At 42.1% G+C, this 26,084-nt stretch overlaps 1 protein-coding gene across 43 annotated transcripts in view; it reads left to right on the forward strand.

The window, feature by feature from the left end:
* The window catches only part of SVIL (supervillin), a 197,261-nt gene extending 173,708 nt beyond the window's left edge, over positions 1 to 23,553 (forward strand). For 34 of the 43 annotated variants that reach the window (XM_075922635.1, XM_075922624.1, XM_075922605.1 and 31 more), the window contains 17 exons: positions 703 to 858; positions 1,650 to 1,786; positions 2,281 to 2,428; positions 2,514 to 2,659; positions 3,392 to 3,567; positions 4,069 to 4,213; positions 4,603 to 4,879; positions 6,547 to 6,633; positions 6,963 to 7,114; positions 8,180 to 8,285; positions 9,051 to 9,258; positions 10,191 to 10,324; positions 11,463 to 11,618; positions 12,713 to 12,856; positions 21,140 to 21,261; positions 22,318 to 22,473; positions 22,607 to 23,553. In XM_075922635.1, the coding sequence (XP_075778750.1) occupies positions 703 to 858; positions 1,650 to 1,786; positions 2,281 to 2,428; positions 2,514 to 2,659; positions 3,392 to 3,567; positions 4,069 to 4,213; positions 4,603 to 4,879; positions 6,547 to 6,633; positions 6,963 to 7,114; positions 8,180 to 8,285; positions 9,051 to 9,258; positions 10,191 to 10,324; positions 11,463 to 11,618; positions 12,713 to 12,856; positions 21,140 to 21,261; positions 22,318 to 22,473; positions 22,607 to 22,693 (2,537 nt within the window). In that variant the 3' untranslated portion in view covers positions 22,694 to 23,553. The remainder of the gene's footprint in view (positions 1 to 702; positions 859 to 1,649; positions 1,787 to 2,280; positions 2,429 to 2,513; positions 2,660 to 3,391; positions 3,568 to 4,068; positions 4,214 to 4,602; positions 4,880 to 6,546; positions 6,634 to 6,962; positions 7,115 to 8,179; positions 8,286 to 9,050; positions 9,259 to 10,190; positions 10,325 to 11,462; positions 11,619 to 12,712; positions 12,857 to 21,139; positions 21,262 to 22,317; positions 22,474 to 22,606) is intronic. The other 9 variants (XM_006110650.4, XM_075922630.1, XM_075922631.1 and 6 more) reach the window with 1 other exon arrangement.
* Positions 23,554 to 26,084: the final 2,531 nt, after the last annotated feature.

Raw genomic sequence — 26,084 nt, forward strand, 5'->3', positions numbered from 1 at the left:
TTCCCTGGACCTGAAGAAGAGCTATATGTATGTAGCTCAAAAGCTTGTCTCTTTAGCTAACAGCAGTTGGTCCAATAAAAGCTCTTAACTCAACTACTTTGTATATCTAGTATTGTAATGTAAAAAAAAGCATTAATCCTATTAGAAACCTCTGAAATCATTGTTGTTTTTGGTTGAGAAATAAGTGTTAATTGCCAAGATTTTAAATTAATTTAAATCTGTATAATTTGATTCTGAGACTTAGAAGTGCATAAATGCCTGTTGTATCACAATTGCTGAGATGAATTTGAAGAAAATTGCAACTACTTAGCCTTGGCTTCTCTCTCAGCTTTGTATCATCATTAATCTTTTATATTTGCATCACAAATGTACACTACACTTCCAAAAAATTGATATTTTCTTTTACATTGGAAATTTCTAAAAATAAAATGTTTGGTAAACTGGCAGTAAACTATGGGATGATATCTAGAAACTTGCCTAATGATTAAGACAAGCAGGGACTTTGAACTTGCTGTTAACTTGAGTTCAACCTATTTTTTGTTGTCTTTTTCAGTGGCAACAACAAAAAAGCTGAAAATGAGCCATGCAAGGAAAAAACCCTAAATTATATATAGAAACCAAACATAATATCTGTTTTTTTGTTTTTGTTTTTTTGCTTTTTGTGTCTCCTGTTTGGTTTATGTTTTGTTTTGTTTGTGTAAGTGTCTGCAAACTCAAATTTCTCAGAAGTAGCACTTGCTGGCTTAGCAAGCAAAGAAAACTTCAGCAATGTCAGTCTACGAAGTGTCAATCTAACTGAACAGAACTCCAACAACAGTGCTGTGCCATACAAGAAACTGATGCTGTTGCAAATTAAAGGTATATTACAAGTTTTTATATTATCAATGCATATTCATTATGGTTATTTTCAAATGCTTCTCTGGAAATTGGAGCCCCACAGTATTGATCAAGAATCCCTGCCTTGGAAAGCTTACACCCTAAAAGATGCAAGAACAAATGAAGGTTGTGGATCAGTCATATAGCATATCACCTAAATAAACCTGGTGGTGTCTGGCACTGCTTTGGTAAGGAAAAATGAGAGGATAAGCATTAGGATTTCTGTTTTTCTGTCCTATGGGATTTTATTTATTTTGATTTGTTTTGTCTCCCTAATATTTGCCTCCATTCTAGTACCAACTTTTCACTTGCAGTAAGAGCACCATAATGCTATTTCAATTATTCTTATAATACATTGTTACTGTGCCTAATCTCTGCTAAAATTAGCTACTTATTTGGCAAGTGGAATCTTAAAATTTGTCATTAATTATATGATTGTTTATTAAGGTGGTAAAGCAGTTTCACAAATGGAAAAGGCTATAGGTTTTGGCTGCTTTTTATTACATTTATTATTAATCTTTTTTTTTCCTCCCAGTGGGGCATAAAATTGTCAAGGCAGGAACAAGTAGCTATATAGTAATACCAGTTAATAGACAAAAACAAATTATTTTTCCCAAATATGAAAGCTATGCTATTCTTTTTTCTAATGAAATACTTTTGGAAATGGATTATTCGTGCAATGGGATCAAGTTTGTCTTTCATCCAAAATAATTAGGTCTTCAAAGATTGATGGCAGTATTTTTAGGAATATAATTACCCTGGTTTTATTTTAGGAAGAAGACATGTTCAAACAAGATTAGTTGAACCAAGGGCTTCATCACTGAACAGTGGAGACTGCTTCCTGTTGTTAACGCCACATTACTGTTTCCTGTGGGTAGGGGAGTTTGCAAATGTCATAGAAAAAGCAAAGGTTAGTCCACTGAAATGAGCTCTCACATTCAACTTTCCCATAATCACTCTTGATGCCAATTATCTGAATAGTCCAATGCTGGAATTCGCACACAGTCGCATATCATTGCTCATCAGTGGGAGGTAGATATGTCTTATTTTCCTAAATATATCGTATCCTCTGCATTTATTGGAAGCTAATGTGGGGCATGCAAGTTGCAAAAATCACAGTAGGAAATCCTCAGGAAAGGAATTTGTATTCAAACAGAAAAACAGTTTGAATTGCAGGATGTCCTTTTTGTTTCTACATTCGTTTGGATAATTTCTCTTTGTAATCACAACTAAAAGCACTGATGTATTGGTAATTTTTTCACTAGCTTCTGTGTGTTTGATATAAAGAAAGGTAATGACCATTGCTACTGCTACTGTCCCTTTTCTCACTATGCACTTTCCCTCCACTGAACGTGCACAAATGACTTAACTGATCCTATTCAGATAATTATGTTAATCTCTTAGGCTTCAGAACTTGCAACTTTAATTCAGACAAAGAGGGAACTTGGCTGTAGAGCTTCTTATGTACAAACCATAGAAGAAGGGATAAATACTCATACTCATGCAGCTAAAGACTTCTGGAAACTTCTTGGTGGCCAGACAAGTTACCAGTGTAAGAGGTTTTATATTTTCACAATTTCACCCAGGGATGTCTTATCACAGCATAATAGAGAAATTTGGTATCTTTTCTCTTCAAGCTGCTGGAAGCCCTGAGGAAGATGAAATGTACGAAGCCGCAATAATAGAAACAAATTGCATCTATCGTTTAGTAGATGATAAACTTATTCCTGATGATGACTACTGGGGGAAAATGCCAAGATGTACTCTGCTTCAATCCAAAGAGGTAAAGTAAATTGCATGTAGAAGGTTTTAATTAGGAACGCTTCCTCTGGAAGATACTGTTGGTCTGATTTTCAGTAAGTTTGTTGGCACACAATTGTAAATACAAATCTGTAGACTTACTGAAAATCACATCCTTTGTACTTCTGATATTTTAAATCCTTTGTTACCAGAAACTGACTATCTTCAGAGCCCCAGTATAAAGAAAGTTTAAAAAAAAAATTAGAATGTATTTTCTCCACTGACAACTTTTAAAAACTTCCATCCCTTTTTATTCATTCTGGGTTCTTTTCTCCAAGTCCATCCAAGTCCAAACCAACTAACTTTTTTTCCTCTCCCCTTCCCTAAACCCTTTTTCACCCTCAGTAAATTGTCACTGCAGCCAATTCATCTAACCAGGAGGGATTGAAAATAGTTTTTTAGAACAGTCAATATTGCTTTTTGATGAGTAAAACTTTCAATTATCCTGTGACTTTACTCCCACATAAGCAAATTCCTTGGTAGAATTTCCAATACTTGCTTACCGAATATGCAAGTAATCAGGCCCATAAATCAAATCCAGATCCTTTGGTGTGGCTGTTATTTCATTGTTGGGTCCTTTTGTCACATAGGACATTTAAGTATTTGTTTCACTATGTGAATTAAATCACAACTCTGCCACTGCCATACTAAAGAGATTTTGGTATAATTAAATGTATTTTCACTGCAGTTAAATTACTACTTTAATTATTTCTAGGTGCTGGTTTTTGATTTTGGCAGTGAAGTATATGTGTGGCATGGGAAAGAAGTCACATTAGCACAGAGAAAAGTAGCATTCCAGCTGGCCAAACATTTGTGGAATGGAACTTTTGACTATGCCAATTGTGATATAAATCCTCTAGATCCTGGAGAGTGCAATCCCCTTATACCAAGGTACCAAACTTACAGCTGTTGTAGTACTTTTGTTCTCTTTTTGATACACTGGGGATATGAATTATGGTGAGCTAAAGCACATGAATTCCCTTAAATAGGGTCAATGTGTAAATTGCCAGCTGCCATTGTTCTCTGTGGCAGCAATGACTATTAGTTGCCACAAGCCAGCATGATATAACATGTAAAGTTGTGCCAGCTGAAGGGGGTGAGATTGTATATTGTCAAATAAACATTCAGGGAGGTAAAATCTTTCAGGCTGCCTTTGTACATTGTAAGAAGGTACACGGTCAATGGCTATCATTGCAATCCTGCATTGAGCAAATGTTTGATATCTGAATAGTTTTCATACTTAATAATTTTCAAACTAGAGTAAAGACTAGGAAACCTGTATTGAGCATGCATTTTCCTAGAGGGTTGAAAACATTTGATTTCTTGCATATATATATATATATTACAGTATATAGTTTTTAATCCATTAAAAAAAATTTTTTTCTACTAAAGAAAAGGACAAGGGCGTCCTGACTGGGCTATCTTCGGCAGACTCACGGAACATAACGAGACCATATTGTTCAAAGAAAAATTTCTTGACTGGACTGAATTGAAGAAGCACAATGAGAAGAACTCTAGTGAATCTCTTCACCAAAAGGTAGAACAAATAAACTTACTGTGTATTTTGAATATTTGATTTGTGTGATTACATTGGAAAGACAAATTTTAATTAAAAATATATGGAAATAACTGCAATACCTCAATAGAGATGTAAGATTTGTTCTCAGTGGTTTAAACTGCATCCTTGATCTTTAGAATGTCAACCAGAATCGTATCACTAACAACAAACCCGCATAAATGCTCTTTATCAACCAGTGTTTGGGTGTGATGATCGATGCTGCAAAAGTGGCTTTGCTACAAGAGGAATACAGTACCACGCTGTCTCAGAGTATCTCATACGTTTGCTACTTGCATGCTTATATAATTGAGTAAGGAAAAAAATAATTTAAACTTAGACAAACTCCAGCCCTGTTTCTTATGTCATAGGAAGATCCCAGGTCTGACTTTAAGCCATATGATGTCATGCTAATGGTACCAGTGCCCCAAACTACAGTTGGCACTGTCTTGGATGGAATAAATATTGGCCGTGGCTATGGATTTGTTGAAGGAGAAGATGGGAGACAGTTTGAAATTATCACTGCCTCCGTGGATGTTTGGCACATCCTGGAATTCGATTACAGTAGGCTGCCTAAACAAAGTATTGGACAGTTCCATGAGGGTGACACATATGTGGTTAAATGGAAGTACATGGTGAGCACTGCAGGTTAGTGAACGACTTAATTTCTTCATGCTGAGATACTAATGTCTGTGGCTAAAGCCTCTAATGTTAATAGCAAAATCCCGAGCTAAATTTCCTTGCATGTGATGCATGCATCCCTCCAGTCAAACAAGAGGAATTCATTTACAGCATGTGACCATTACAAAAATGTTGGTAAGCAAGATATGAAGTAGAATTCCTGATAAAATCACTGCTGCTGTTCCTCTTCCTCACACCAAAATGTAATCTGCACTATCACACAGCAGTTTTCCATGTGTTAATTTGGATGTTTTAGCTTAATTCCTTCCAAATTGTAGTTGCATAGTTCTGGTTTGCAAAATGGCTTGAATTATGACACCAAGAATAACTAGTCTGCTTCAACCTAGAACTGAATCAGACAGGGAACTGGACTAGGGGCAGTGCCCTGAACTGACTTGCAGGAAATTTAGGTTAAGTTCCAGGTTAAAGCCTTTGCCATGTAGTGGAAAGAGGAAACAAAGGGAAAGGAAAAGTCTATGCTAGATGGCGAAGCCAAAGTGCCAAGAAAGAAGGAATCGCTCTTCGTGCTGGCTCTCCAGACACTCATCAATGGATTTCAGCCTTGATTTGAAAATACTTAATTGTTCTCTTATGAAAAGACTGGGTAGGTAGGTCTCTGGCAAGCAGCCTGCTCTGTTTGATATTTGAGAGCATGGATTCCGGCACAGCCCTACCAGCCCCCTATCTCAACAAAGTGGGGAAGGAACTCCAGAGCAGTTCAAAACCCCACAAATGAAAAGTTTGTGTGAAACTGTGATCCAGGTAGGCAAGTGCCCTAATCAGTCAGAGTCCCATCCACCACAAATATGGCTTCACTCTCAAAAGTAGCCAGAAAATACAGATTAATGCAGAATTGTGGAGTCAAGATACTGGAGAATCCAATTAGAGCACAATAGTGTGTGAATCTGAGAGTAACTACAGATGAAGTAAACCCAGACAGGCTTTGTTACAGAAACTTTTGAATACAAAAATGATTGGACTTAAACATGAAACCATAAGCTGATTCCATATGTAAACAAAACAAGGGAAAACCAACTTCTTGCTCCATGAAGAGGGGTTTTTTTCTGTACATGTTGTAAATAGTTGGATCCTGACAGGATGAATCTACTCAGTAGACTGGTTTTGTCAAAGGAGGCAGCACCTTTCACTGCTTTTGAAGAGTTTAGAGGGAGACGGGCCCAAGATTTTCAAGTGACTAGTGATTTTCAGTGCTCAATTTTGAGATGGCTTTAGAGGGTGTGGATTTTCAAAGTGGTTGTTCAGCACTTCTGAATATCTGGTAGGTGCCAAAATGCTGCTCAGGGCGACTACCTTGTGCTTTTTAAAATCTTGCCCTAATTGTATCACAGATTATTCAGTGTCAGTAGCTAAAGTAAGGGTTTTAAACATGCTGTTGCTTACTAATTATAATAGATAACGAATAAAGCCCCCTTTAAAAAAAAATCTTGCTCCTAGTCCTCTGCTCAGACTAAAATGGAGCATTTAGTTAATGGCACTTAAAGTAATCATGGGATTCTTTTCATGAAAGTAAGTTATTAATTTAGTGTTCTCGGAGCATCATAACTTGGAATCCCCTTGCAGTTTCCTTTTTTAATATAATTGTATCAAGAAGAATTTTCATTTTCTGCTTGTAGCTGTCCCAACTGCTGCTGTTTCTAATATCATTCAGCAGCCAGCTAATCTGCTGCCAGAGGACAGAGCAATTTGGAAAATGAGACCAAGTGAGCTTTTTTTGTTGTCTGGCTGCACCATTTCACGTTGTCTGATTCTCTCATATGATGTTAATTGCTTTACATGATCGTTCTGGTTTGGAGGCCTTTGGCCGGTGAGTGGAGTCTGTGCGTGCAGCTTTACATCCACCAGATGATGTCCCAGTGCAGAACTGGCACATGCATCTTGCGCTGCTTGACTTAATGTTTCTCAGATTGTGCATGCAGTCCAAGCTGCCCTGGACTTCACATCGCTGAACTGGCTGGCTAAGCACGTGCGTGCCACAACGATAGCGATAGCCATAGCCATTTTCCTTCAATGCGAGCCCTTTATTTTGCAGTTGGCAGCAGACAAAAGGGAGAGCAGCAAGTCAGGGCTGTTGGGAAAGAGAAGTGTGTGTACTACTTTTGGCAAGGGAGGCACTCTACAGTGAGCGAGAAGGGGACATCAGCACTCATGACTGTGGAGCTTGATGAAGAGAGAGGAGCACAGGTGAGTGGCCAGCATGTCCTCTGTGTGTAGAACAACTGCTGTGTGAGAACTGTAGTAAAAGCTAATACTGGCCAAACACCCACATTTAGTGAGTAAATATGGAGGTGAGATTTGGAGGGTTGATTGTTTTTTGTTTGGCTCCCTTCTAATGCAGAGGTTATACCTATGTCATACCATAGCCATAGCTTCCCAAAGTACCCCTTGGCTTCGTTCCCAGTTCCAGAACAACATTCCAGCATCATAAAACCTTGGCTTCTTTGTGGAGCTTGTAGTTCCAAGATCTGTCTTCTGGGAAGTCTTAGAAGTCAGCTGTCGGTAAAGGCATGAAATGTGATACCCTTGGTGTTGACTCCAGCATCCAATTAAGGCATTCATATCCTCTCAAACTGCTATAGCCACTCCACTGTGCCCCAAAAAGAGGCATTTTTGGCAAGGCCAAGACATAAAATTGAATTGTGTTTGGAAAGTAGTGTAATGTTCTAGCTTGGGGAGCAGGTATGTGGTGAAGGGAGCAGAGGACATGATTGCATTTGACACCTCTTCTATCAAATTCTGTGCAAGTGATTATAAACCAGTCTGTCCTGTCAATGTAATAATCATGAAACTTCATGGAAGCCAGCATTTTAAGCACTGTGTTCAAGCATATTTGTATATGACTTTTACCATCTTCATAGGTCTGCCGAAATTGTCTCAAATTATGTCTAAATTCTTTGAGAGCATGGTCCCTGCCATTAATGGATTCCGATGCTGTTTGAAAATAATGCCATGTACTTTACAATAGGGTCAGCATTCCTTTTCTCCTGACTTCTAAAATTGCTGAGCACTGCTAGGTACAAGTTCCTCTTAGTTATGCAGTCCATAACCAGAACAACATGTGTGAGTCCCACAGACTGTTGATATATTTGGCAGTTCCAATACGAGTCGGTGTTTTAACATATCAGAAAAACCACCCTTGTGGGTGGCCAGGATTATGCTATTTTTGAGGAAAACTGCCCCTTGGCACATCATTAGTCTCTCTAAATTCATGTGCTGTGGTTTTAGTATTGTGGTGTTCTCCATTTCTAGGTACAAGTGCTTCAAGGCAAAGAACCACCATGCTTTCTGCAGTGCTTCCAGGGAGGGATGATTGTGCATGCTGGAAGAAGGGAAGAGGAAGAAGAAAATACACAAAGTAATTTGCTTACTAGAACTGGCTTTTCTGCTTCAGGAGCCTCCTTTTCTGGAAAAAATGTATTTTAGTTTTAAGCTAAACTAGCACTTGTTCTATATAAGAAGGGAAATAGTGAAGCTGCTTCTGCTGATGACCTTTGGCATGGGGCTCATACTTGTGCTTTCATTTCCGTTCACTCCTCACTTAAAATGTGTTTGTCAACCCAGGAGCAAATTCACATATGCCTGTACAAGCATACAAGTAAATGGTCTTGGTTGATATTTAATTATGAGTAAATGGTTCCCTCTATTTTATATGGTCCAGCACAAAAAGATTATATGATTATGAGCTTACAATTTTGCATGTTATCACTTTTGGATTTCCATTATTCAAACAGTGAAGCTTCTGCGACATTTGCACTGCACATTGCGATTCATACCATGTACTCCGTGAGCACTGGGCAAATTCTTTTCAATCTAATGGTAGCTTGGAAAGGCTGCAGTTGGGATAAACCTGAACTTGATCTGCTGTGCCTAGGTTTTACAGTTCACAAAGCAGAGAGATCATTAATATTTATTTAGGTACTTGCTCACTCTAAATGAAAAAGGGGGAGAGTTAAGTAGAGGAATGATAAAATTGCCTCTTAATTTCCTTTTCTCGCTTTATGGCGGTTTAAGATTGTGTAATGCAGAGCAATGCAGAGCTTGCCATCGATCCTAAAAGATCTTGTATAAGAAGTAACTTTGCCAGAATGTAAGAGATCTGTCCTGTCTGTACCCGTTCCAGGTGACTGGAGGCTGTACTGTGTACGAGGAGAAGTTGCCATTGAAGGAAATTTACTTGAAGTAGCATGTCACTGCAGCAGCCTGAGGTCCAGGACATCTATGATTGTTCTCAATATAAATAAAGCCCTTATCTATCTGTGGCATGGGTGCAAAGCACAGTCTCACACAAAGGATGTAGGAAGAACAGCAGCCAATAAAATAAAAGAGCAGTAAGTAACCAGCTTATACTTTGGAGACCTTTGTATTATGTAGCTGGGTTATTAAATGTAGCTGTCAGCCAGAAATAACCAACAGCCTCCAACTGCACTGATCCTGAGTGGGTTGGGAGATAGTAGCCTATGTGTGTTGAGAGAGGAGGACTGGACGCGGGGCACCAAGTTCATTATGTGCACATACTGACTTTCAAACTAACCCAATAGCGTTAGCCACATTCACTGTACTTTTGCAATTTAATTGGTATTCCTGTTACAGCACTATGTAGAGCTCTGCAAGTCCATGGGTACTGGTGTGTCTCCATAGGTCATCCTCCTAACCCCCTGCCAGGCAAATGTGGAGCCGAGGTGGGAGCCCTGGGGAGCTGTGGCCAACCCTAAACCTGCTCTGAGATGAGAGAAGCTCATGGCTATGTCCCTATGCCACAGACTACCTGCCTAGCTGAAGGGACCTTGTGAGCTCCCCCTGTTTGCCCACACAGCTCTTCCTGACTGGCTCATGGAGGAGGGAGGGGTGTAGTGTGTTTGGCCCCCACTATAGAGCCCAGCAAATCTACACATAACTTTTGCAGATTGAATGCAGGTAGGATAAGAAAAAAACTTATATGAGAGAGGGTTCTGATGAAGCTAGGGAAGGAAGCTTCCAAGAGAAACTGATGGGGGATAAAAAGGAGAAACTGAAGGACTAAAAGCTCACGAGTATTTTCTCACATTCTGCATATATGATCAGTCAGAGAAATAAATACTGTTACCGAAATGTCATGTTTTACATTGTTGGCTGTACTGATGTTCATATGGGGCAGGCTGGCAAACAGGAAGTGCCGGTGTCCCTAGACTCGGTCTTTGGACGGGCTTGGATTGCTCTCACGTGCCTGAAGCTGTGTGTATTTGGAAGTATGTTGGGCTCACGTAACTTCTTTGTGTTGCAGATGCCCGTTGGAAGCTGGATTGCACAGCAGCAGCAAGGTGACAATACATGAATGTGATGAAGGGTCGGAACCACTGGGATTCTGGGATGCATTAGGAAGAAGAGACAGAAAAGCCTATGATTGCATGTTGCAAGGTAGCACTGTAGTCCAGTGATCGTTGCCTACCTGTGACTGTGTTGTAGGATAATAAAATACATTTTATTTTAGTTTCACGTCAACAGTGGAAACATGTTCTACTTTCGCAGAAGTCAGGGCCCTGGTGAAGTCAAGATTCTTGCTAGAGAATAAAATACGCTTCCTGCCACACACATGTGAACCTATTGGAGTCTGAGCATGCGAAGGGGCTAAAGAGTGAAGTGTCCTCTCCCCTTGGCCCCAGAACAGAGCAGCAGTTAACTCAGCCCACCGGATACATTTCAGTTCTCCTCTGGAGGGGTCAGATGATGGTTTTATATTTAATCATTGGCTGCTCTGCTGGAACTGCCAACAATGCTGGTAGTTGCAGGATGGACTTATATCGCGCAAACCTGTCAGTGTAGTAGATTGTGAGACAGGCGAACTTTCCTGTAAGGCACAGAAGTCAGCCAGCCAAGAAATGTCTGCACTGCCATTAAAACCCATGACTGGCCCATGCCAGCTAGGGATATGAAAGGTTCACTAGTAAGTACCACTCTTAACAAGTGATGCTTTCTGGTCCGGTTAGCCGGTGGGGGCTGGAGGAGCTCCCTGCCTGCCGTGGACCAGGGGCTGCTGCGGTTGGGCTGGAACAGCTCCAGCCTGGCCATGGGGGAGTACCGCTCCTGCCTACCCCTCTTTTAATTGGTTAACTGGTTAAACATTGTTTACAGGTTAACCGATTAAATGGGATTTTACATCCTGATGCCAGCTGACATGAGCTTGTGGGGATAAGGGGCTGTTTCATCGTGCTGTCGATATTTGGGCTCAGACTGCAGCGTGGACTTGAGGATCCTGTGAGGTAGGAGGGTCCCAGAGGTGAGGCTGCAGCTGAATGTCTGAACCACAGTTAAATGACCCCTTAGCTCAAACAGTTGGAGCCCAGCTTGTCTGGCGGGAATCAGATTGCAGTGAATCACTGCTAGCCAGGGTTGGATTCACAATGGTGGCTAGAGCTGAAATGTTGCCTATCTCCACCACTGCCAGTCTCCTGTCCTGATTATTCAGAAGCTCGCATATACCATAGCAAGCATCAAATCAGCTTTCGAATTCCCTGGGTCCTGTCGTACTAGATATTTTTGGTTTTTGTTTTATTAGATCCTGGAAAGTTTAACTTCACCCCCCGCCTGTTCATCCTCAGCAGTTCATCAGGAGACTTCTCGGCCACTGAGTATATCTATCCTGCAAGAGATCCCGCTGTTGTCAATTCCATGCCATTCCTGCAGGAGGATCTCTACACCGCCCCACAGCCAGGTACAGAACTGAGCTATTGATGTGAATACCGCACTGATCCCAGCTATTAGACCCATGAGTACAGAGATCCCTAGTATAAAGTTATTCTCATGTGTAAGCAGGGAAATGTACTGACAGGGGTTATTGAGCAGCAGTGACCTCTGTTCCTGCACAAGCAAGTAAGGGGAGAGAAGGCATAATCACATTCGGCTTTGCTCTGGCACCCAGTACACATTATTCCTGGGGAAATTCTGCACCAAAAATTCTGCACACTAGGTGTTAAAATTCTGCATATTTTGTCAAAATAACATTGTATAATGATGCCAATATTGGTGGTTTATTTCAAAATACCTTTCAATAGCTATGTAATGGTACAGACACCAAATAAGATTCCCACAGGAGTAAAAAGCTAAAGAAATCCCCAAAACAATCCCGTTCCTGTTTTTTCTGCCTCCTCCCTCACAGAGCTTAGGGGAGGGACCAGACACTCCCACACAGGGTACCCACAGTCCAAACACCTTATCCTCCTCTCCCCAGGGCCCACCTGCAGCTGCCCAGAACCCTCCAGCTCCCCATATACCTTCTGCCCCAGCATGTTCTGTACTTGCACGCTGAAAAGCTGGGCTCTGTTGGGTCCTGTGGCCCCTAGTGACAGCCAGCAACTCTGTAGTGTTAATGCTGGAGAGAAAAAGGAAATTCTGGACAGAATGCTTATTCTGCACAAACTCTGCATTGTGCAGTGGTGCAGAATTCCCCCAAGTGTATTTAATTAACCATAGTATCACTTCAGTGTGTGTAAGACTAGGAGGCATTCAACCTTCAAACAAAATATTGAAATTTCCATTTGGGTAATACCAATTAAATGTATTTGTACATAGACCATTATGAAAGAGAACACACTATTCCCACGCTCATCCTGTTGGGAAGCAGAGCTTTGCTGCTTGACTTTTTAGAAATTTCTGTGGTTGGATAACAAATGGCATTGATGGACTCGCTCTGTCCAACCAAAATAAATTGCATAGCTATGACTAAAATCAGCCTGTCTTATGGAGAAACCTAGTAAACCATAAGCTGAGTAAATATCTGGTATTTCTTGTTCTTCTTTGGCTGTACAGCCCTCTTCCTCGTTGACAATCACCACGAAGTATATCTTTGGCAAGGCTGGTGGCCTGTAGAAAACAAAATAACTGGATCAGCTCGAATCCGATGGGCTACAGACAGGAAGTGCGCCATGGAGACCGTACTCCAGTACTGCAAAGGTAGTAAGAAAGCTACTTTGTGCCAGTTTTGATCCTGACTCTCTTGAAGTTTCTACAGTAACTATCACCAGAGTATTAAAATGCTCTATAGGTGAAATAAATTGGTAAGATGAGGTCCCTAATAAATTGCAAGGAGTTTGTTTATTCTTTCCCTGGATCCTTCCATAAGGATTAGGGCAGGGGTGTCCAAACTTTTTTCAAAGAGGGCCAGATTTGAAGAAGTGAACATGCGTGAGGGCCGTCCCCGCACTCTCAGCCCCAAGGTGGAGGGCCCGCGGGATCAGAGGCGGGCGGAGAGTGCAGGGCACGGCGGCCCGGGGGCAGGGCGAACCCGCAGCCGAGCGGGGGAGCGGGGCTGCGGACGTGCCCTACAGGGCAGGCTCTTGGACCGCGGAGGCCATGGGCGGCGGCAGCAGCAGCGCGGCCGAAAGCGGCGCGCTAGGCGCGCCAGTTCAAAAGAGCGCCGGGGAGCCAGGAGAGGAGGAGGAAGCGGGGGCTGTATTAAACCGGAACACGGGCTGCAATTGGCCTGCGGGCCGGACTTTGGACATGCCTGGATTAGGGCCTCTGTTTGGGAAGTGATGTTTTATTATTTTTGAATCATCTTGCTTTTAATGCGATTGTATTTCCTCGAAGAGGAAAGTGGGCAGATGGTGGATTAGTCTGATCTCTGGCAATTCAGGCTGTTACTGAACCCTCTTTAATCCTGCTTGCTGTGCCGCCAGCTATCATGTGCTTCGTTCTGGGTTTGATACAGTGCATTGTCCCAAAGGAACGGTGGGAGATGCAGTTGCTGATGTAACTGGGTTTGGATTTGGTGATGGCTGTGAAAATCAGGAACAAAGCTAGTTGAGAGCTTGTGTAGGGAGCAAAGCATGAGGTAAAGTGCTCACAGCAGCCTGCCTCACAAAGTAGATGACCAGGTATGTTCTGCACACATTCCAGTCTGCACTGCTCGAGCCCCTCATTGCGATCAAGGCTGGAGTTGATGAATGTGTGGATAGCAGTGGCTGGATTCCTTGGATGAAGGGGAAGCGTTTCCTTGGAAGCAGGAGAAGGAAAAAGGCTCCCTCGCCCCTCCTCATCTCATGTTACCTGATCATCCAAGCTTGGAGATGAGAAGAAAAGGAGCCTGAGACTTCTCATGTCTCTGCCAAATAGGGATTGGATGATGAAAGTGGGTAGGATACCTTCATTGGAAGAAGAGGGCCCAGTTGTTTTTTTAGAGCATTTTCTCCATCTGACTAGCACCATCCCTGTTTGGTTTGAGCTAACTCTTCCCAGTTACAGCTGAAGAGCTGATGTGTTGTGGCATGGGTTTCAGCTGTGGTGAGTGAACTGTACAACTCCTGTATTGTTGGTAGCTGAGTTGGTCATATCTTCCAGCTTCACCAGAAGTGTCTGTCATGTGTTGATGGGGGAAGTGTGGAACTCCACATATGTGGGTCCATAGGGAAAAAGGTGCAGGTGACTGATCACAGCTTTCTGGGTTCAGTAGGAAAGGAATGATTTGTCATATGCCACTGTACCCTCTACTCCTGGCATGTCATCTACATGGATCATTAACACCTTGTGGTTGAGTATGGAAAGTCATTGAAAAGCTGAGCATTGAAACAAGGCATCTATCCATTGCTATGCAGAGGGCCTCTTCTAGTGCCAGCAGGACTGTCTCTGTGCAGAATTCTGGTGTAGCCTCCAGGACATTAGCAGGTCTCTGAAGACACAGTCCAGTGCTCCAGCTGCTAGACAATCCAGCCTCATGTCCATGGAAACTTTTTCCTTCTTGGCTTTCATTAAAGAGGGAAAGGGGCAGGTTGTGAATGTCAGTGGCTGTACTGGTAGCAGGGGAGTGAATGCTGTCTGTGGTGATTTAGATTTGGATTTTTTGCCTCTCTGTTCCCCGAAATGTGGATGCAAAGTAGGATGAGAGTTCCTCAATGGTCTGTGCTTGAGATTATGTATCACAAACTGATTAATTGCTTTGCTACATGTGGTAACTCTGCTGGCTATGATTTTTTCAGCTGCAGAGGCCTTGGTGTTGAAAGCTCCATTTGCTCCCTTTCCAGGTGTGATATAGTTCTGCACAAGTGTTTTGTGCTGTTGAGGTAGCAAGTTTTCAGCCGTCAAAGTCCTAATATTGTACCTAATGCACTTCCCCTGCCAAAATTGATCTGAATATCAGGGTGATCTCATTCATAGTGAAGGGGGAGGTGACTGTGGTTGTGGGAGCAGGAACAATTTGATTGTGATGTTCTACTGGTTTGTCAGCTTCCTGGGCTTGTGATTAAGTGATTCTCCTGTCAAATATGGTGAACTTTACAGGAATTAAGAATAGTGATAAAGATGCAGCCGTGTTAGTCTGGTCTAGCTGAAACAAAAGACAGAACTATGTAGCACTTTAAAGACTAACAAGATGGTTTATTAGGCGATGAGCTTTCGTGGGCCAGACCCACTTCCTCAGATCAATATGTGGAAGAAAATTGGCACAACCATATATACCAAAGACACTAACCTTCTCCACCCCTTCTGTCCCCGCCCATCCCCTTCTGTTCTTAAACCCGATTCGTCATTTTTATGTGTTCACTTTTTTTGATTGTATCACTTTGGTATATATAGTCGTGCCAATTTTCTTCCACATATTGATCTGAGGAAGTGGGTCTGGCCCACGAAAGCTCATCGCCTAATAAACCATCTTGTTAGTCTTTAAAGTGCTACATAGTTCTCTTTTGTTACAGGAATTAAGTTTTCATGGGTTAACTAACTCAGGTCTTTTATGGCCCTAATAAGATGGAGCAATTAAACAGTAAGAAAAATTTGCAGTTATTCTAAAAGTAAAAGAGAATCATAAGAAGGATCTAGATAAGTGGGTAATCAGAAAAATTCAAGTGTTTTGGGTTTTTTTTACTACCTTTTTTGGCTTACAGCCAGCTTTCAACCAACAAAATTATATGAAGTACTTCAATTTAGGGATATCATCATGTAGTTAACTACACATTGATATCCCTAATTATCAGTTAATCCTGTCGGCTATATGTATCTCCCCCCCCCCCCCCCAATACCTCTTTTATTGGATGCAGCAAGGAGGAGGTAGAAGTAGCTGATGCACATGAAGAACTGGCTTTTTAAGCAGGCTCCCCACGAGCACCTGATCTGTCTTCCCCCCCCCCCCCCCACTCCACCCCCGCCCCCCTCAATAGAGAGGCAGCAGTGCAGAGGGTGAAGGGGGTAGGCTGGAGCAGATACATGCAGGGAGCCAGCTTTCAAGCAAGCTCCCCATGTGTGCTGACTGTGGATTCGCGCTTCGCACCCCCCCCCCCCCCCCCGCCTGCATCCCCTCCCTTGGTGCATCCTACAGAGGCGGCAGGCAAGAGCTAGTGCTGGGTGGAACCAGTTTAAAAGCCGCTTCACCCAGCATCAGCTCCACGGTGCTGCTTGCCACTCCTCTCCCCTCCCCCCCCCCCCCCCCGCTGCTTCCTCTGTCAAAGGCAGCAGCACTGGGTGGAGGGGAACACAGGGGAGGCTGCCGTGAATCCACCTTTGTCCATGGTGGCCCAGGTTTGCCACAGAGAGAGGCTGGTCTGCAGGCAGCAGCGCAGGGTGCGTCAGGCAGAGCCTGTCTGCACAAGGAGCTGGTTTTTAAACTTGCTCCCCCGGCAGAACGCCTCCCACCTGCCTCCCCACCCCCGTGCTGCTGCCTCTGTATGCAGATACACAATATGTAACATCACACTAGATATACGATATCTAACGTCCCTACTTTGATTTGCATTCTTGGATAACAGCTTAAATATTCCAAACAACACTCCAAAAAGTTGCTTCTTTTGTGCACACCCCTCTGTCCCTCTTTTATATATAACATTTTCCTATAGGACAACAGAATGACATCCTACATCATCTGCATCCACAGGCTCTACCCTCGCACCGGCTCCCTGCCTCAGATGTGTTCGGGGACCAGCAAAACCGCCTGGCAGCCCAGCCTGTGCAGATTCTGCCTCCCAGGCATCCTGCACACTCAGCTCTGGCCACAGCCTTTTGGGTGACCTGTCCCCAAGGGCTGGTTCAGTTGGTGCAAGTCCCTGGGCGTGGGAGTGGAGGCTCCCAGGGCCGCTTGTTTGCACCACTGTTGTTCTTGGTGCTCACAGGTGGCTGGGCCAAGAAGCTCAGGAGAAGCACCAGGCACAGGGCAAGGTGCCCTGCATGCCTAGCCACCCCATCCAATGCCACGCCCTGAGTGGCTGTGCTCTGAGCCCCATGTCAAGCTACCCCAGTGAGACATGAGCCCAGCCCGTCTTCTAAGCCCAGACTGGCTCCCTCCCACCCAGCCATGCGTAGGGCTGCAGCAGCAAGCAGCACTTCTGCAAGGCGGGTGAGGAGGCACCCAGCAGCGCTGACCTGGGCAGCCCAAGCCCCCTTGGCCTGGCACTGCAGCCTCGCCATCCCTCCTCCCCCATGGGGTTAAAGCAACAGTGCTGGCTTCCTGCTGCTGGAGCGGAAGGGTGGAGACAGAGCCCTGAGCCTTGTTGTATGGGGAAGATGCACTCCCTCTCCCAGGCTGGGGGAACAGCAGCACACTGTCTGGAGGCTTTTCTGCACTCCCATTGGCCAGATTCCAGCTAATGGGAGTAGCAGGAGGCTAAGCCTGGGACCGGCACAGGACCTGAAGACAAGTCCCCCCACCCTCACCCCCAGATCAGTTTTGGCTGAGAGCCCATGGAAGGCACCTAAACTCAACTACAAAGCACCTGCGGGCTTCTTTCCTGCAGTACGGCGCCACAACGCGCTTGAACAACGCTCAGGAGCAGGGACAGGGCTTCTCCTCCTCCACATGGTGTCACTCCTCCTCAGACACAATCAGCTGAGGGCTCCCCGCACCGATCGCAGCCCCGCCTCCCAGCCACTCCCCCCGCGAGGCTTCTGTCCAGTGCCCAGCTGGAAAAACAGAAAATACCGGACATTGCACGTCTGGTATTTTCTGAATTATTTTTACTGGACTGAGGGTGCAAAAACCGGACTGTCTGGTAGAATACTAGACACCTGGCAACCCTAGCCCTGATCTTGGAGCAGGCCCCATGGTCCAATCCCCAACTAGCCACAGAAAGGCCTGGTGGCAGCTCCTCCCCCACTTCCCTCGTGCTGTGGCATGAATAGGAAGAGTGTCCACCACAGCCGGATTGTGGCCTGAGGGTGAGCATAGCAAGCAGTGGATGCATCCCCCTAATCTAACTCATTGGATTTTCTTGAAACTTTCTGAAGCTTTGCTAAATCAGCAGACTGCTTTGGAGCCCTGCGTTCCAGCATAGGAGAGAGAGAGAGTGTTTTGCCATTTGTATTCTTGAGATGCAAATCAGCTTGAGTAGAGGGTGGAGTTTACTTCATTAACAAAAATGATGAAAATGTTTTCTCCAATCAGTGTTGTCCTACCAGATGATTAAGTCTGTATAGGTATGTCTACACTACCACCCTAGTTCGAACTAGGGTGGTAATGTAGGCAACCGGAGTTGCAAATGAAGCCCAGGATTTGAATTTCCCGGGCTTCATTTGCATGTTGCCGGGCGCCGCCATTTTTAAATGTCCGCTAGTTCGGACTCCGTGCCCGCGGCTACACGCGGCACGAACTAGGTAGTTCGGACTAGGCTTCCTATTCCGAACTACCTAGTTTGTGCCGCGTGTAGCTGCAGGCACGGAGTCCAAACTAGCGGACATTTAAAAATGGCAGCGCCCGGCAACATGCAAATGAAGCCCAGGAAATTCAAATCCGGGCTTCATTTGCAACTCCGGTTGCCTACATTACCACCCTAGTTCGAACTAGGGTGGTAGTGTAGACATACCCTATTAGAGTTATCTGACACAAGCAACCCTGCCTATGCTACCCAACTAGTATCACTGAACAGAGTTGCTTACTGTCTAGACTGGGCTAAAACAATTTTCCAGTAGTTGTGATAGTATTCCATGGCCAATTCAAGCAGTTTCCGCAATGTGATTGTAGAACAGGAGGATTAAAACTTAAAAAAAAAAAAAAAATACTCAGATGATAAATGTCATGTCTAAATTATTTAACTGAAGGATTCTGACGTGTTGCTAATTTGTTCATTGGGATATTTGAGATTAAAGTTCTCCAGGTTAGTTTTTTCTCCATTTGACTAAATTATTTCTAATCCATTTGCTATAAATGTTTTACCTGAAACAAAACACGTAATGCTCACAATTTGCAGAATTGAGTACGTGAATGTGAGGGTTCTCTGGGTACCTAGAACTGAGAGTCCCCTTTTTACCTTCTGTCTCTAGTGGGAGGAGAGAGTCTTGCTTGGGTTTATCTGGGCATGAGGCTTCCTAATACCACCAACCTGTTAGCCACCCAAAGCCCCTCTCCTGGACGATTCTTGCTCTAGTTTGCCTTGCAGTGTAACAATAGATTACACTGTTCTTTGAGTCATTTTGAAGCATTCCCCTGTGATGTCCAGCGACACACGCCAGTATCAAAGGGTTACCAGGTTCTCAAAGGAACCTGCTTGTAAAATTCAATTCAGGATTAGCATTTTGCTTACTACCACATCGTACGTCTTACTACCACACTTAGATGTATTTTTAGTATAAAGGAAGGCTAATTTCAATTATCAAACATTCAACATGCAAATAATAGTAAGAATATTGGGAACAAACAGCTACCTATGAAATGCAACATAATGTTCCAGCTTAACTAACAGTTGACTGGGTCTAAAGAAGGTTCTCACTCAGTCTTTTGCAGCATTTTCAGCAAAGGCTGCTGGAGCCCCCATTTTCATGAATGCAAACATGCTGTTTCTTTACTTCCCTAGGTACAGAGTGAGCTGTCTCTTCTTATGCCTCCTAGATATACCCCCAAAGTTGATTTTTATTTACTCTCAGCCAGTTTAACCTCCACTTCCCTTCCCCCTTGCATTGTTCTTTTCTGTGTGCTCTTTCCCTGTTGACTTCATAACGTTTGACTTCATGTATTTATGGGTATCCGTTGTGTTAGCTTACAATACTCAATTTACACCCCAACAGAGAGAGATGTTGTTTACCTCCTGTCTAAAAGAAAATCTGTTTTGACTTGATAGAGACATGAAAACAACATAGTTGGTAGATTCAAGGAGTTATGTGTATTGTGTGTGGAATTCACAATGATGATGATGATCCAGCTGACCTCCCATGCCATTCCTTGGTAGACTAGAATGTACACACCAGATCTTTTGAGATTTCTGCAACCCCTTTGCTCCCCATGTGGTTTTTGGGTCAGAGCGGTAAAAAAGATTTTGCATATTTTTAAATCCAGACAGAACGATGGACAGGTTCACTCTTGATCCTGTAATGGTGCTGTTTGTCCTCTGGGATCCTGGAACGTTTGGGAATAGCTCCAGGGCATCTTCTTGCAGGGTTCTGTTATCATTGACCATGCTCGGTGTGTACAGGAGGTTGCTATCTGCTCTGTCTTCATTTCTTCTAACCCATGAGTTGTCATGACATCACCATCTTTCTTGGTGCCTACCTGAGAGAGGTACTTGGCATAGAGTGAGCTGCGCAAGGCTGCAGATAAGATGATGTGAGGCTATTTTAGCAATGATGCCTCTCTCCATTTTAATGATATTTGTCCACCATTTCCTTCAGGAACATCGATCATCTAGAAACACTTCTGGGTCCCTTATTGCTATGAACTGAACAGGCCAAGAGTGCTTGGTGTAATAACTGCAGATGTCATGGGTTTACTTTTCTGACCTCCAGAGAGGGTTTTTATGGGGGTCTGTATGGTGTGCGGGATATCCCTCAAAGATCCTTCATAAGTTCCAACTGCAGCAAATTGCAGTGGGGCCAGCTGGCCATAGGAAGCATATCATGAGTGCTCCATAAACTACACTGATTTCCTGTGCACATCTAGGTTCAATTCCATGTATTGATGTTGCTTTCTAAAGACCTGTACATTTTAGCTTCTAACCACCAGAACCTCCACCTACTCCCACCACACTTCGGTGGCATTTGTAGACAGCTGAGATGTTCTTATCGTGGTCTCCAAATTTGTATTTTGCATACTGCTGTTCTGGGATTCCCCCCTCGTGTGCATGTCAGGAGGGGAGTCCATTTTGTTTTGTTCTTTTTCAGTGGTAAGCTACATATTTGGATTTGTATGTAAAGTTGCTCTGATGTGAAAACAAAGACTAGATGAAAGACCCTGCTGAAATTTAACCCCCAGCAGTATAGCAGAACTAAGTGTGTGCAAGATCATTCATGGTTTACATCTTCTCTTCTTTTGTATTTTGAATGTTTTAGGAAAAAATGTAAAGAAGCCTCCCAAATCCTACCTAATTCATGCTGGTCTTGAACCTCTGACCTTCACTAATATGTTCCCTAGCTGGGAACACAGAGAAGACATAGCTGAGATCACAGAAATGGTAAACAAATCTTCCCTTGAAATTGTTTCCTGTTGCTGCTCTTCTACTTTGTTGTTTGATATTGTTATTAACAGCCAGCACATTTTGTGCTGGGAAGTCCCAAATCCAAAGGATTAACCTAAATAATGCACTTCAGGAATCTGGAAAGAAGTAAATAGCATTGATAAATGCATTGTACATATTTTCAATGAGTTATAGATGTTCATACATTGTAGTAAATGTTTCATTCATTGAAGGCTTAAGAATTGGAACTAGAAGATTTTGAACTTTGTATCCTTCCTAAAAATTGTACAATGAAATAAGGGTGTCACTTCCGGCCTGCACAAAAGCTTGCTTACATCCTGCCTCTGTCTCTGTACAAGCCAGGCTCCAATTTTCTTTGAAACCACAGACTGGGCTGTTGTCTGCTTCCATACAAAAATATTACTACACGTTCTTCAATGCGGATGATTCACCTGGAAAAATCTCAGTGTAACTGAACAAAAAGGCAGCGTATGCTTTTTATGTAATTCCAATCAGAATCTCCAGACAAATATGGAAAAGTGCCTTTGTACAGGGATTTGTTTGGGTCTCTCTGCATTGGCTTCCTTTTCAGGGAAATGGAGTTAACACCAGCCCATCTATGACACTCCTTAAATCCTCAGATTCAGAGTGTTTTTAAGAGTAAACTGTTACCAAGAAGGGATGTTGACTATCTCTGAGAGTCTACTGTGATTTGCCTTAGTTACAAAGTAGTGACAGGAATTAAAAAAATGGGTGAAATGGAGTTTCTTAGGGAAGAGGGAACCCATGTTGTTAAATACAAATATTTGATCCTAGCAAATTGTTCCAACCAAATAATGGGTTAGCCCACAATGTGAATAGTCTGCTTCTAAAATAAAGGGGCAAGCTAACCATCCCTAGCTAGGACAGAACTAATACCAGCTATGTAGTTGGCTGTATTTAAAATGAGTAATTGCTGATGTAGCATGTTTCTAAACTCTTTCCTTATATTCCTCTCTTTCTCTCTCTCTCTCTCTCTCTCTCTCTCTCTCTCTCTCTCTCTCTCTCCTCCAGGATGCTGAAGTTTCTAATCAGATAATCCTTGTAGAGGATGTATTAGCCAAGCTGTGCAAAACTGTGTATCCACTAGCAGATCTCTTAGCTAGGCCTCTACCTGAGGGAGTTGATCCACTGAAACTTGAAATTTATCTTTCAGATGAAGACTTTGAGGTAAACAGAGGCAGGTGGGAGGGTACATTGCATGTGTACATGCATGTGTTGACAGTTTCGCCACTTGATTGCTGAGCACTTTGAGTTTAGTAAATGACTTTCCTAACTGAGTGTTAATTTGTCTTAATTTCAGGTCGCCTTAGAGATGACAAGAGATGAGTACAATGCACTGCCCTCTTGGAAGCAGGTTAATGTGAAAAAAGCAAAAGGACTTTTCTAAGTAATGTTATCACTTAGTGATAGCACCTAAGGGATCTGTATCATCACTTTCAACACCTTGAAATTAGCAAAATGAATTGCTCTGAATTAGTGTTCAAAAGATAAATTAGAGATGATAAATTTTTAGATACTGCCTGACCTTGAGTTGTGTAATACTGTAAATGTGCAAGAGAACTCTTTGGAAACTTTGTCTCAACTCCAAGGGTAACATGTTTAAAAGTTGTTCCCCCGTGCACTTAAAGGGTAGCTTCTCAAGCTACTCCTACAACAATCCTTTGGCTAGATGTACTTGCCATGTGTTTTCTGAAGATGTTCTCTTTGTAAAGTGTTATTTTGGTAGTTTGTGGATTACAAAGAATTTATATTTATATAAACACATAGAACAAGTATGTATTTAACAATATAATTGTATTCACTTTCAAGACTTTGTGTATAAAAATCTCTCTACAGAAAGGTAGCTGAACAGCAGTTGCTTATGCTGAATTAGCTATACAACCCATCTATATGTTATGCATTCTGAAAAGATTCTCTTTGCAATAGATAATGAATTGTTCTCAGTGCTGCTTCAGGTGCTAAACTGAACAAAGCATTTGTATTTATGGCATGGGTTTCTTTAGAGACTATGCAAATCAATCTTTATATTTCAATATCCAAAAATGTATAGTGCCTTGTTTTTGTGTACAGTTTATATACAAAATGATTGGTCTGCATTGAAGATGGTTTAGAATGGTCTTCTGTGTTACTTTTATAATGATAGAAATAAAAACATCTCAGTTTCTAATACATGTTTGTAAAGATTAAAACAATCTTTCATGATATAAGAGCTTAAAGTAAAAGCTTCAGAATAAATCCTTAGCAGTGCTCTGGCTACTCATTATTTATATACATACATACCTTATACCATCATATACAAATGTTCCATAATACTGTATTTACATTTGAAATATTTGTAATCTGAGGCATTTAGAGGATCTGTACAGTGTTATGATTAGTGACAGATAATACAGAGCAATTTAAGATGATTATACCAAGATAAAATTAGACTGTACAACAGTCTTAACTAGTGCTACCTCTTGAAACAATTATATAACTATCAACATTATTTTCAATTGCCCCTTCTTTATACTTGAAGTAAAATGTTTGGCCAATTGAAAATCTATCAAGACTATGAATGGTTGTGAGAGAGCTCTCGAAACAAAATTGACATGGTATTGAATGTTAACTGTATTTTCATTCTTAAAGTGGTAGAACCAAAAACATGGCCATTTGTATTAGTATGGGCAGGCAATCGTTTAATCAGGTTGAGATTCTGTCATTGCTTGAAACTTTATCTTTATTTTCAGGAATTTGCAATTTCTGTACTTAGAATTTTTGTAAGGACTGTTACCTTTGCGCTGTCATTGTACTTTTCAAATACTACATCCTGTAAATCCAGACAACTTTGCCTTGTAGACTGTAGCCACTGGAAATCTCCTACTTCTAAAGGGACAACACCTTTGTTACCTATTAGTGCCAAGTGACTTTGCATTTTTAATAATTTGCTTTTCTTGACCTAATATCACAGGAAAATAAAGCAGCTCTTGGGTGTAGTGATATGTATGTTCTGTCAAACCATACCAAATCTAAAAGTGTCCACATATTTTTTTAAAAAATAGGCTTTGTAAGTATTTTAGAAGATCAGAAGTTTGAAATTAGCACACCCCTTTAAAAATTTCTAAAATCTGTATATATCTTCCATCTCAGGCATAAGTACGTTAAGTTGCGTTCATCTGATGTGCAGTATTAAAACAAAAGGATTTTTAAATGGTGTATTTTCTTGTGCTACTAGTCTCTGTGAAGAATTAGAAATAATACTCCAAGAGAAAATGCAGGCATATTTCCAACTCCTGAAAAGAACATTTTCTGACTGATCATAGATGAGGTAGACGCTGATATCTGCTCTTTTTTAAAAAGCCAGTAGTGACCTTCCTTTACTCAGTTTGTCTTCTTCATGGGGTTTATCTTCAGAATGGAAAAGCTTGGAAAGATTAACTCAAAAGGGTCAAAAACTAGGAGGCAAACATAAAGAATCTAAAAAAAAATTAATTTTCATTTTGAGAAACTCAGATTTGTTTTGGAGGGGAGACTGATTTTTTTTTTTTTTTTTTTTTTTGGAACACTTAAGGCTGACAATACTGAGCATGTGTCAGTGCCATTATAAAGCAGAATCATTGAACATGTTTTTTTCATGGAGGATTTGCCCACCGTGATGTCAGAAATGGCCTGTCTTTTCACGAAAGAGGGGGGGTGACTTTGAAACATTTGAATTTTTGTGATTGCAGCACTTAGTGAAATGGAAGTGGAAGCGCAAACTGTTGGTGTTAGCTTCAGAGGAGTAGCTGAGTTAGTCTGTAACTGGAAAGAAATTAAAACAACGAACGGTCTAGCAGCATCTTAAAGATTAACAAAACATGTAGATGGCACCATGAGCTTTTGTGGAAGTATTAAAAGTCCAGTTCCAAAATAAATAGGCTGGCGGGGGAGGAGAAGGAAGGGAAAAAATAGTGGTGAATTAGTGTTCATGTTACATGAAGCTGATAGAGAAGGTGCGAATTTTCCTAAGTATCCATTGTTTGGTTGGTTAAGTCATGAGGATGTGGATTTGGAACTGGACTTTTAATACTCCATTCATCTGAAGGATTGAGTTATACCCACGAAAGCTCATGATACCATCTACCTGTTTTGTTAGGCTTTAAGATGGTGGTGTTAGAACTGTCTCCTAAGAACACAGCTAAATCTTTGAAGTGACCTCAATAGGGCAAAAGCTAACACCTGGGCCTTAGGCTCTGTGGAAAAGACAGTAGCTTAAAGTACATCATTCTGGATGGCTCTTAAGCGACTAAGTGAAAATCACATTCTGGATAGTCTCACAAATTGTCATAACTTCCACCGTGCAGGCTTAAATGTGTCATAATTAGAAATTTTATTTTTTTAAATGCACACTCTAGACATTGGTAGCAATGTTCCCCCTTCACACACAAATCCTTATGTAAGGATTTGTTGGGTGCAAAACTTTACGCTTGAATAACCCACAGCTGGTATGTTTCAGCTCCGAAAGAAGCTTAATGAAGCATAGAAAGGAAAAGAAACAAGTAACCATATTTCTTGATTACTATATTTTTCTTAATTGATTTCAATACTTGGTACCAAGAATTGTAGGCAAGTCTTTACTGAAAGCAAAAGCTTCATCCATGATCCACCAAAAGAATGCATGACTGTCTGTGCTTCCTCAGTTGAAGATGGCTGGATGATGTGGAGGCCAGCAATACAGAACAGTGTGAAGAGTGGTGGGGACTCAATGAACCCAAAACCATCACACTATTAGTGGCCTTGGTCAGTAAATTAAGCAGGGG

The sequence above is a fragment of the Pelodiscus sinensis genome, chromosome 2, assembly GCF_049634645.1.
Source record: "Pelodiscus sinensis isolate JC-2024 chromosome 2, ASM4963464v1, whole genome shotgun sequence".
NCBI classification, from domain to species: domain Eukaryota; kingdom Metazoa; phylum Chordata; order Testudines; family Trionychidae; genus Pelodiscus; species Pelodiscus sinensis.